General features: G+C 51.8%; 1 protein-coding gene and 1 long non-coding RNA gene across 2 annotated transcripts in view; one reads left to right on the forward strand and one right to left on the reverse strand.

The window, feature by feature from the left end:
* LOC142908102 (uncharacterized) overlaps window positions 1-13,352 on the reverse strand; it is a 228,097-nt gene that overhangs the window by 145,628 nt on the left and 69,117 nt on the right. The window lies entirely within an intron of this gene.
* Window positions 1-13,352, forward strand: part of LOC116957163 (transmembrane 9 superfamily member 2-like) — a 77,613-nt gene that overhangs the window by 39,106 nt on the left and 25,155 nt on the right. The window contains exons 10-12 of the mRNA XM_032979144.2: window positions 42-174; window positions 4,658-4,777; window positions 8,890-8,947. Coding sequence (XP_032835035.2) covers window positions 42-174; window positions 4,658-4,777; window positions 8,890-8,947 — 311 coding nt within the window. The remainder of the gene's footprint in view (window positions 1-41; window positions 175-4,657; window positions 4,778-8,889; window positions 8,948-13,352) is intronic.

Below are 13,352 nucleotides of genomic sequence, written 5' to 3' on the forward strand. Positions count from 1 at the left end.
TGAGGCTATACCGTCGGTGAGAAACCTTTGTCTGTGTGCAGGACGAGGCACAGGAGGAGTTTGGCTGGAAGCTTGTTCACGGGGACGTCTTCCGCCCACCCAGGAAGGGCATGTTGCTGTCTGTGTGTCTGGGGTCAGGAACTCAGATCTTCATCATGACATTCATTACCCTGTGTACGTACACACACAGTGTACACACACACAGTGTACACACACACACAGTGTACACACACACAGGAAGGGCATGTTGCTGTCTGTGTGTCTGGGGTCAGGAACTCAGATCTTCATCATGACATTCATTACCCTGTGTACGTACACACACAGTGTACACACACACAGTGTACACACACACAGTGTACACACACACACAGTGTACACACACACACAGTGTACACACACACACAGTGTACACACACACACAGTGTACACACACACACAGGAAGGGCATGTTGCTGTCTGTGTGTCTGGGGTCAGGAACTCAGATCTTCATCATGACATTCATTACCCTGTGTACGTACACACACAGTGTACACACACACACAGTGTACACACACACACAGTGTACACACACACACAGTGTACACACACACAGTGTACACACACACACAGGAAGGGCATGTTGCTGTCTGTGTGTCTGGGGTCAGGAAGTCAGATCTTCATCATGACATTCATTACCCTGTGTACGTACACACACAGTGTACACACACACAGTGTACACACACACACAGTGTACACACACACACAGTGTACACACACACCCAGGAAGGGCATGTTGCTGTCTGTGTGTCTGGGGTCAGGAACTCAGATCTTCATCATGACATTCATTACCCTGTGTACGTACACACACAGTGTACACACACAGTGTACACACACACACAGTGTACACACACACAGTGTACACACACAGTGTACACACACACAGTGTACACACACACAGTGTACACACACACAGTGTACACACACACAGTGTACACACACACACAGGAAGGGCATGTTGCTGTCTGTGTGTCTGGGGTCAGGAACTCAGATCTTCATCATGACATTCATTACCCTGTGTACGTACACACACAGTGTACACACACAGTGTACACACACACACACAGTGTACACACACACAGTGTACACACACACACAGTGTACACACACACACAGTGTACACACACACACAGTGTACACACACAGTGTACACACACACACAGTGTACACACACACACAGTGTACACACACACACAGTGTACACACACACAGGAAGGGCATGTTGCTGTCTGTGTGTCTGGGGTCAGGAACTCAGATCTTCATCATGACATTCATTACCCTGTGTATGTACACACACAGTGTACACACACAGTGTACACACACACACAGTGTACACACACAGTGTACACACACACACATACAGTGTACACACACACAGTGTACACACACACACAGTGTACACACACACAGTGTACACACACACACACATACAGTGTACACACACACACATACAGTGTACACACACACAGTGTACACACACACAGTGTACACACACACACAGTGTACACACACACAGTGTACACACACACACATGCAGTGTACACACACACAGTGTACACACATACAGTGTACACACACAGTGTACACACACGTCCCCGTGCATGTGTCTCACTGTGTCTCACCGTGTCTCACCGTGTCTGTCTCACCACGTGTGTCTCACCACGTGTGTCTCACTGTGCGTGTCTCACCGTGTGTGTGTCTCACCGCGTGTCTCACCGCATGTCTCACCGCGTGTCTCACCACGTGTGTCTCACCACGTGTGTCTCACCTCGTGTGTCTCACCACGTGTGTCTCACCACGTGTGTCTCACCACGTGTGTCTCACCACGTGTGTCTCACCACGTGTGTCTCACCACGTGTGTCTCACCACGTGTGTCTCACCACGTGTGTCTGTGTCTCACCGTGTGTGTCTGTGTCTCACCGTGTGTGTCTGTGTCTCACCGTGTGTGTCTGTGTCTCACCGTGTGTGTCTGTGTCTCACCGTGTGTGTCTGCGTCTCACCACGTGTGTCTCACCGTGTGTGTCTGTGTCTCACCACGTGTGTCTCACCACGTGTGTCTCACCACGTGTGTCTGTGTCTCACCGTGTGTGTCTGTGTCTCACTGTGTGTGTCTGTGTCTCACCGTGTGTGTCTGTGTGTCTGTGTGTGTCTCCGTAGTCTTTGCGTGTCTGGGCTTCCTGTCCCCGGCTAACCGTGTGTCTGTGTCTCACCGTGTGTCTCACTGTGTGTGTCCCCGTGTGTCTCACCGTGTGTGTCTGTGTCTCACCGTGTGTCTCACTGTGTGTCTCACCGCAGTCTTTGCGTGTCTGAGCTTCCTGTCCCCGGCTAACCGTGTGTGTCTCACCGTGTGTCTCACCGTGTGTCTCACCGTGTGTCTGTGTATCACCGTGTGTGTCCCCCTGTGTGTGTCTGTGTCTCACCGTGTGTCTCACCGTGTGTCTGTGTCTCACCACGTGTGTGTCTGTGTCTCACCGTGTGTGTCTGTGTCTCACCGTGTGTCTCACTGTGTGTGTCCCCGTGTGTCTCACCGTGTGTGTCTGTGTCTCACCGTGTGTCTCACTGTGTGTCTCACCGCAGTCTTTGCGTGTCTGAGCTTCCTGTCCCCGGCTAACCGTGTGTGTCTCACCGTGTGTCTCACCGTGTGTCTCACCGTGTGTCTGTGTATCACCGTGTGTGTCCCCCTGTGTTTGTCTGTGTCTCACCGTGTGTCTCACCGTGTGTCTGTGTCTCACCACGTGTGTGTCTGTGTCTCACCGTGTGTGTCTGTGTCTCACCGTGTGTCTCACTGTGTGTGTCTGTGTCTCACCGTGTGTCTCACCGCAGTCTTTGCGTGTCTGGGCTTCCTGTCCCCGGCTAACCGTGTGTGTCTGTGTCTCACCGTGTGTGTCTGTGTCTCACCGTGTGTGTGTGTGTCTCACCGTGTGTGTGTGTGTCTCACCACTGTGTGTGTCTCACCACTGTGTGTGTCTCACCACTGTGTGTGTCTCACTGTGTGTCTCGGTAGTCTTTGCGTGTCTGGGCTTCCTGTCCCCGGCTAACCGTGTGTGTCTGTGTCTCACCGTGTGTGTCTGTGTCTCACCGTGTGTCTGTGTCTCACCGTGTCTCACCATGTGTGTCTCACCGTGTGTGTCTGTGTCTCACCGTGTCTCACCGTGTGTGTCTGTGTCTCACTGTGTGTCTCACCGTGTGTGTCTGTGTGTCTGTGTGTGTCTCACCGTGTGTCTCACCGTGTGTCTCACCGTGTGTCTCACCGTGTGTGTCTGTGTCTCACCGCGTGTGTCTCACCGCGTGTGTCTCACCGTGTGTGTCTGTGTGTGTCTCACCGTGTGTCTCACCGTGTGTCTCACCGTGTGTGTCTGTCTCACCGTGTGTCTGTCTCTCACCGTGTGTCTGTGTCTCACCGTGTGTGTCTGTGTCTCACCGTGTGTCTCACTGTGTGTCTCACTGTGTGTGTCTCACCGTGTGTGTCTGTGTCTCACCGTGTGTGTCTCACCGTGTGTGTCTGTGTCTCACCACTGTGTGTGTCTCACCGTGTGTCTCACTGTGTGTCTGTGTCCCCGTGTGTCTCACCGCAGTCTTTGCGTGTCTGGGCTTCCTGTCCCCGGCTAACCGTGTGTGTCTGTGTCTCACCGTGTGTGTCTGTGTCTCACCGTGTGTGTGTGTGTGTCTTACCGTGTGTGTGTGTGTGTCTCACCGTGTGTGTCCCCGTATGTCTCACCGTGTGTGTCTGTGTCTCACCGTGTGTGTCTGTGTCTCACCGTGTGTGTGTGTGTGTCTTACCGTGTGTGTGTGTCTCACCGTGTGTGTGTGTGTCTCACCGTGTGTGTCTGTGTCTCACCGTGTGTGTCTGTGTCTCACCGTGTGTGTCCCCGTATGTCTCACCGTGTGTGTCTGTGTCTCACTGTGTGTGTGTCTGTGTCTCACTGTGTGTGTGTCTGTGTCTCACCGTGTGTGTCTGTGTGTCTCACCACTGTGTGTGTCTCACCACGTGTGTGTCTGTGTCTCACCGTGTGTGTCTGTGTGTCTTACCGTGTGTGTGTGTGTCTCACCACTGTGTGTGTCTCACCACGTGTGTGTCTGTGTCTCACTGTGTGTGTCTGTGTGTCTGTGTCTCACTGTGTGTGTCTGTGTGTCTGTGTCTCACCGTGTGTGTCTGTGTCTCCCCGCCGTCTTTGCGTGTCTGGGCTTCCTGTCCCCGGCTAACCGTGTGTGTCTGTGTCTCACCATGTGTGTCTCACCGTGTGTCTCACTGTGTGTGTCTGTGTGTGTCTCACCACGTGTGTGTCTGTGTCTGTGTGTCTGTCTCCCCGTAGTCTTTGCGTGTCTGGGCTTCCTGTCCCCGGCTAACCGTGTGTGTCTGTGTCTCACCGTATGTGTCTGTGTCTCACCGTGTGTGTCTGTGTCTCTGTGTGTGTCTCACCGTGTGTCTGTGTGTCTGTGTCTCACTGTGTCCCTGTCTCCCCGCAGTCTTTGCGTGTCTGGGCTTCCTGTCCCCGGCTAACCGTGTGTGTCTGTGTCTCACCGTATGTGTCTGTGTCTCACCGTGTGTGTCTGTGTCTCTGTGTGTGTCTCACCGTGTGTCTGTGTGTCTGTGTCTCACTGTGTCCCTGTCTCCCCGCAGTCTTTGCGTGTCTGGGCTTCCTGTCCCCGGCTAACCGTGGTGCCCTCATGACCTGTGCCGTTGTCCTGTGGGTGCTGCTCGGGACTCCGGCCGGATACGTCTCAGCACGCATGTACAAGAGTACGTACTTAGTACTTACGTAGTACTCACTATGTACTCACTTAGTACTTAGCACTCACGTAGTACTTAGTACTCACTGTGTACTCACTTAGTACTCACTCACTTAGTACTCACTTAGTCTCACTGTGTACTTAGTACTCACTATGTACTCACTATGTACTCACTATGTACTCACTATGTACTCACTTAGTACTCACTATGTACTCACTTAGTACTCACTGTGTACTCACTATGTACTCACTATGTACTCACTTAGTACTCACTATGTACTCACTTAGTACTCACTTAGTACTCACTATGTACTCACTATGTACTCACTATGTACTCACTTAGTACTCACTGTGTACTCACTATGTACTCACTATGTACTCACTTAGTACTCACTATGTATTCACTTAGTACTCACTTAGTACTCACTATGTACTCACTATGTACTCACTATGTATTCACTTAGTACTCACTATGTACTCACTTAGTACTCACTATGTACTCACTGTGTACTCACTTAGTACTCACTATGTACTCACTATGTACTCACTATGTACTCACTTAGTACTCACTTAGTACTCACTATGTACTCACTATGTACTCACTATGTACTCACTTAGTACTCACTATGTACTCACTTAGTACTCACTATGTATTCACTTAGTACTCACTTAGTACTCACTGTGTACTCACTATGTACTCACTATGTACTCACTTAGTACTCACTATGTACTCACTATGTACTCACTTAGTACTCACTTAGTACTCACTTAGTACTCACTATGTACTCACTATGTACTCACTTAGTACTTAGTACTCACTATGTACTCACTATGTACTCACTTAGTTCTCACTGTGTACTCACTTAGTACTCACTTAGTACTCACTATGTACTCACTATGTACTCACTATGTACTCACTTAGTACTCACTATGTACTCACTATGTACTCACTGTGTACTCACTATGTACTCACTATGTACTCACTATGTACTCACTTAGTACTCACTATGTACTCACTATGTACTCACTGTGTACTCACTATGTACTCACTATGTACTCACTATGTACTCACTATGTACTTAGTACTCACTATGTACTCACTATGTACTCACTATGTACTCACTTAGTACTCACTTAGTACTCACTTAGTACTCACTATGTACTCACTATGTACTCACTTAGTACTCACTATGTACTCACTATGTACTCACTATGTACTCACTTAGTACTCACTATGTACTCACTATGTACTCACTATGTACTCACTTAGTACTCACATAGTACTCACATAGTACTCACTTAGTACTCACTATGTACTCACTATGTACTCACTTAGTACTCACTTAGTACTTAGTACTCACTTAGTACTCACTATGTACTCACTCACGTACTCACTCACGTACTCACTTACTCACTCATGTACTCACTCACTTACTCACGTACTCACTCACGTACTCACGTACTCACTCACTCACTCACGTACCTGCGTACTCACTCATGTACTTAGTCACTCATGTACTCACTCACGTACTCACTCACATACTCACTCACGTACTCACTCACGTACTCATTCACTCACTCACCACGTACTCACTCACTCACGTACTCACTCACTTACTCATGTACTCACTCACTTACTCACTCACTCACTTACTCACGTACTCACTCACTCACTCATGTACTCACTCACTCACGTACTCGCTCACTTACTCACTCGCATACTCACTCACTCACGTACTCACTCACTCACGTATTCACTCACGTACTCACTCACGTACTCACTCACTCACGTACTCACGTACTCACTCACTCACGTACGCGATAGTGTAGCGGTTAGCGCGCTGCGCTATGAACCTGGCGACCCGGGTTCGATTCCCGCTCACGGCCAACACCAGTGACGATTATCTGAACCGGTCCCGGGCCTCCCCTAGGTCGACTCAGCCTCAAATGAGTACCTGGTGCGGTGTGTAAACATCGCCACTAGGGAGACAAAGGCGGTCGGGCGTGGTGCTGGCCACCCACCCCCTCGTGTACCGTTCCGGCCTTCATAGGTGCTCGCTAACAGCACTTGCCCCTACAGTCTGTTACAGGCTATATGGGGGATCTTTGTCTTTGTTTGTTTGTGTGTGTGTCTGTGTGTGTGTGTCTCTGTGTGTGTCTGTGTGTGTGTGTCTGTGTGTGGCTGTGTGTGTGTGGCTGTGTGTCTGTGTGTGTGTCTGTGTGTGTGGCTGTGTGTGTGTGGCTGTGTGTGTGTCTGTGTGTGGCTGTGTGTGTGTGGCTGTGTGTGTGTGGCTGTGTGTGTGTCTGTGTGTGTGTCTGTCTGTGTGTGTGTGTCTGTGTGTGTGTGTCTGTGTGTGTCTGTGTGTGTCTGTGTGCGTGTCTGTGTGCGTGTCTGTGCGTGTCTGTCTGTGTGTGTGTGTCTGTGTGTGACTATGTGTGTGGGTGACTGTGTGTGTGTCTGTGTCCTGGCAAGGATTATTCAACATCGCCTTGCCAGGCACGCTGAGGAGAGGCTTGCGGAGCCCCAATGCGGTTTCAGGAAAGGGCGGTCCTGCACAGATGCCATATTCTCTGTCCGTCTGCTACAGCAGAGGTGTAGGGAATTCCAACAAGACCTACATCTCTGCTTTATTGACCTGGTCAAGGCCTATGATACCATCAGTAGGCCTGGGCTCTGGGTTGTTCTTCATGCTTTTGGAGTACCTGACCCTCTGCTCATGATCATTAAGGACCTTCATGATGGTGAGCGGGCCCGGGTAAAACTACGCGGCCGGAAGTCAGAGCCATTCCCTGTACACCTTGGGGTGCGACAGGGATGTCCTCTGGCTCCCACATTATTTTACATCTATTTTGACCACGTAGTTCGTGAAGCCTTCAATAGCTGTACCGGGGGAATCTCCATATGGTACAGATATAATGGAGGCTGATCGATGCCCGGGTGCGGTCAAGGGATGGCTCCCTATTGCTCAACCACGTTATGTATGCTGATGATTTGGTAATAGCTGCTCATTCAGAGGAGGAGTTGGAGACGCTGCTGCTGAGACTGGAGCGTGCCACTAAGAGGTGGGGCCTTACCATGAGCCCCACCAAAACTAAGCACCTGCCTGGGTATTTTGTACCATCGGACACTCCACCCCCACAACTCCCAATCGGTGATGGGGCAGTTGTGGAGAGAGTGGAGAGTTTCCCATACCTGGGCAGTGTGCTTATGACTGGCTCCAGTTTAACAGCAGAGGTCTCACTCCGAATCAGTCGAGCGGGATTATCTTTTTATCGGTTGCGTAACGCTGTGTGGAAGCTACCTGGTCTGTCGCTCCGCACTAAGCTTCAGGTCTTCTCGGCCACGATCATTCCCTCCCTTCTCTACGCTTGCGAAACGTGGACCCCCCTAATGGAACATCTTCGCTGGTTAGAAACATTTAGGCTGGCCTGCCTACGATCCATCCTGGGTTTAACCAGGCTGGATTGTGTGAGGAGCTCACAAATCCTTGAAAGATCTGGGCAAGGTCCCATCGGTGAGCTCCTCCGGCAGGCAAGGCTGCGTTGGCTGGGTCATGTAGCCCGCATGCCCAGCCTCCGCACGCCGAAACAACTTTTATTCGGCCGGATCGAGGGGGCTAAACGGGCGCGGCACGGGCTAGAGAAGAGATGGAGTGATGTGGTACAGGAGGACGTGGAGCTGAGTGGACTTGCCGATGACCGGTACCAGCGGTGTCAAGATCGGCCTCTGTGGAGGAGGCTCGTGAAGGACGCTACTGGGCAGTTGGAGGTAGTTGCCCTCCAACAACAACAGAGGGCGGAGGAGCGACGCTCACAACAACGAGCGGAGCGCCGGGTGGCTAAAGCACAGCAGGTTGGCACAGTAGGGGGCACAGGTGGTGCATCAGCCAGTCATCTCAGTTAGTCGACCCGTGGCACCTGGGTCTGCCCCGTGACCTCCTGCCAGCGGGCGTTCGACACTTCACGTGGCCTCAATGTGCACATGGCCTGGCACAAGCGTCGTGGTGACGTCACCGCCACTTAGTGGCGAATGGCGGTTGTTGTTATTGTTGTTGTGTGTGTGTGTCTTTGTGTGTGTGTGTCTGTGTGACTGTGTGTGTGTGTCTGTGTGTGTGTGTGCAGCATTTGGAGGAGAGAAGTGGAAGACGAATGTGATCCTCACAGCGTTCCTGTGGCCTGGGTTTGACTCCCATCTCTTGTCACTCGCTCACTCACACACTCGCTCACTCACACACTCACTCACACACACTCACTCACACACTCACTCACACACTCACTCACACACTCACACACTCGCTCACACACTCACTCACTCACACACTCACTCACTCACTCTCACTCACACACTCACTCTCTCACACACACTCTCACTCACTCACACACTCACTCACACACTCACTCACACACACTCTCACTCACTCACACACACTCACTCACACACTCACTCACACTCACACACACTCACACACTCACACACACTCACACACTCACACACACTCACACACTCACACACACTCACACACACACTCACACACACACTCACTCACTCACACACTCACTCACACACTCACTCACACACTCTCACACTCACTCACACACACACTCACACACACACTCACTCACACACTCACTCACACACTCACTCTCACTCACTCACACACTCACACTCACTCACTCACACACACTCACTCACACTCACTCATACACTCACTCACACACTCACTCACTCACACACTCACTCACACACTCACTCACACACTCACACACTCACTCACACACTCACACTCACTCACTCATACACTCACTCACTCACACACTCACTCACTCACACACTCACTCACACACTCACTCACACACTCACACACTCACTCACACACTCACACACTCACTCACACACTCTCACTCACTCTCACTCACACACTCACTCTCACTCACTCTCACTCACTCACACACTCACTCACACACTCACTCTCACTCACTCACACACTCACTCACACACACTCTCACTCACTCACACACACTCACTCACACACTCACTCACACTCACACACACTCACACACTCACACACACTCACACACACACTCACACACACTCACACACTCACTCACACACTCACTCACTCACACACTCACTCACACACTCTCACACTCACTCACACACACACTCACACACACATTCACTCACACACTCACTCTCACTCACTCACACACTCACTCACACTCACTCACTCTCACTCATACACTCACTCACACACTCACTCACTCACCCACTCACTCACACACTCACTCTCACTCACTCACACACTCACTCACACACACTCACTCACACTCACACACACTCACACACTCACACACACTCACACACACACTCACACACACTCACACACTCACTCACACACTCACACACACTCACACACTCACTCACACACTCACTCACTCACACACTCACTCACACACGCACTCACACACTCTCACACTCACTCACACACACACTCACACACTCACACACTCACACACTCACTCTCACTCACACTCACTCACTCACACACACTCACTCACACTCACTCACTTACACTCACTCACACACTCACACACTCACTCACACACTCACTCACACACTCACACTCACTCACTCACACACTCACTCACTCACTCACACACTCACTCACTCACACACTCACTCTCACTCACTCTCACTCACACACTCACTCACTCACTCTCACTCACACACTCACTCTCACTCACTCACACACTCACTCACACACTCACTCTCACTCACTCACACACTCACTCACTCACACACTCACTCACACACTCACTCTCACTCACTCACACACTCACTCACACACTCACTCACTCACACACTCACTCACTCACCCACTCACTCACACTCTCACTCACTCACACGCTCACTCTCACTCACTCACACACTCACTCACACACTCACTCACACACTCACTCACACACTCACTCTCACTCACTCACACTCTCACTCACTCACATGCTCACTCTCACTCACTCACACACTCACTCACACACTCACTCTCACTCACTCACACACTCACTCACACACTCACTCACACACTCACTCTCACTCACTCACACTCTCACTCACACACTCACTCACACACTCACTCTCACTCACTCACACTCTCACTCACTCACACGCTCACTCACTCACCCACTCACTCACACACTCACTCTCACTCACTCACACTCTCACTCACTCACACGCTCACTCACTCTCACTCACACACTCACTCACACACTCACTCACACACTCACTCACACACTCACTCTCACTCACACGCTCACTCTCACTCACTCACACACTCACTCACACACTCACTCTCACTCACTCACACACTCACTCACACACTCACTCACACACTCACTCTCACTCACACACTCACTCTCACACACTCACACACTCACTCACACACTCACTCACACACTCACTCACACATACACTCACACACACTCACACGCACTCTCACACACTCACACACTCACTCACACACTCACTCACACATACACTCACACACACACACTCACTCACTTACACACTCGCACATTCACTCACACACTCGCTCACACACTCACTCGCAAACCACTCGCAAACTCACTCACTCGCCCACTCACTCGCACACTTACTCACACACTCACTCACTCGCACACTCACTCACACACTCACTCACTCGCACACTCACTCATACACACACTCACTCGCACACTCACTCACACACTCACTCACTCGCACACTCACTTACACACACACTCACACGCACACTCACTCACACACTCACTCGCACACTCACACACTCACTCACTCGCACACTCACACACTCACTCACTCGCACTCTCCATGTCTGTGTCTCCCAGTGTCTCTCTCTCCATGTCTGTGTCTCCCTGTGTCTCCCCCGTGTCTTACTCTCCGTGTCTCTGTCTCCCTGTGTCTCACTCTCCGTGTCTGTGTCTCCCTGTGTCTCTCCCGTGTCTCACTCTCCATGTCTGTGTCTCCCTGTGTCTCCCCCGTGTCTTACTCTCCGTGTCTCTGTCTCCCTGTGTCTCACTCTCCGTGTCTGTGTCTCCCTGTGTCTCTCCCGTGTCTCACTCTCCATGTCTGTGTCTCCCTGTGTCTCCCCCGTGTCTTACTCTCCGTGTCTCTGTCTCCCTGTGTCTCACTCTCCGTGTCTCTGTCTCCCTGTGTCTCTCCCGTGTCTCACTCTCCATGTCTGTGTCTCCCCCGTGTCTCTCTCTCCATGTCTGTGTCTCCCTGTGTCTCACTCTCCATGTCTGTGTCTCCCTGTGTCTCTCCTGTGTCTCACTCTCCATGTCTGTGTCTCCCCATGTCTCTCCTTGTCTGTGTCTCCCTGTGTCTCCCCCGTGTCTCACTCTCCTTGTCTGTGTCTCTCCTGTGTCTCTCCCGTGTCTCACTCCCCTTGTCTCTGTCTCCCCCGTGTCTCCCCTGTGTCTCATTCTCCATGTCTGTGTCTCCCAACCCGTGTCTCACTCTCCATGTCTGTGTCTCCCACCCCGTGTCTCACTCTCCGTGTCTGTGTCTCCCTATGTCTCTCACATGTCTCACTCTCCATGTCTGTGTCTCCCACCCCGTGTCTCACTCTCCATGTCTGTGTCTCCCTATGTCTCTCACATGTCTCACTCTCCATGTCTGTGTCTCCCACCCCGTGTCTCCCTGTGTCTCACTCTCCTTGTGTCTGTCTCCCTGTGTCTCCCTGTGTCTCCCCCGTGTCTCACTCTCCATGTATGTGTCTCCCACCCAGTGTCTCCCCGTGTCTCACTCTCCATGTCTGTGTCTCCCTGTGTCTGTCCCGTGTCTCACTCTCCATGTATGTGTCTCCCACCCAGTGTCTCCCTGTGTCTCACTCACCATGTCTGTGTCTCCCTGTGTCTCTCCCGTGTCTCACTCTCCATGTCTGTGTCTCCCACCCCGTGTCTCACTCTCCATGTCTGTGTCTCCCTGTGTCTCTCCCGTGTCTCACTCTCCATGTCTGTCTCCCCCGTGTCTCCCCCGTGTCTCTCCCGTGTCTCACTCTCCATGTCTGTCTCCCCCGTGTCTCACTCTCCTTGTCTGCGTCTCCCTGTGTCTCCCCCGTGTCTCACTCTCCTTGTCTGTGTCTCTCCTGTGTCTCTCCCGTGTCTCACTCCCCTTGTCTCTGTCTCCCCCGTGTCTCCCCCGTGTCTCACTCTCCATGTCTGTGTCTCCCTGTGTCTCCCTGTGTCTCACTCTCCATGGCTGTGTCTCCCTGTGTCTCCCTGTGTCTCACTCTCCATGTCTGTGTCTCCCCCGTGTCTCACTCTCCCTGTGTCTCTCTCTCGTGTCTCACTCTCCATGGCTGTGTCTCCCTGTGTCTCTCCCGTGTCTCACTCTCCATGCCTGTGTCTCCCTGTGTCTCCCCGTGTCTCTCTCCATGTCTGTGTCTCCCTGTGTCTCCCCCGTGTCTCACTCTCCTTGTCTGCGTCTCCCTGTGTCTCCCCCGTGTCTCACTCTCCATGTCTGTGTCTCCCACCCCGTGTCTCACTCCCCATGTCTGTGTCTCCCTGTGTCTCCCCCGTGTCTCACT

Source organism: Petromyzon marinus (genome assembly GCF_048934315.1).
Source record: "Petromyzon marinus isolate PM22_M1 ecotype Great Lakes invasive population chromosome 70 unlocalized genomic scaffold, UKy_Petmar_22M1.pri1.0 chr70_unloc.2, whole genome shotgun sequence".
Classification (NCBI taxonomy): domain Eukaryota; kingdom Metazoa; phylum Chordata; class Hyperoartia; order Petromyzontiformes; family Petromyzontidae; genus Petromyzon; species Petromyzon marinus.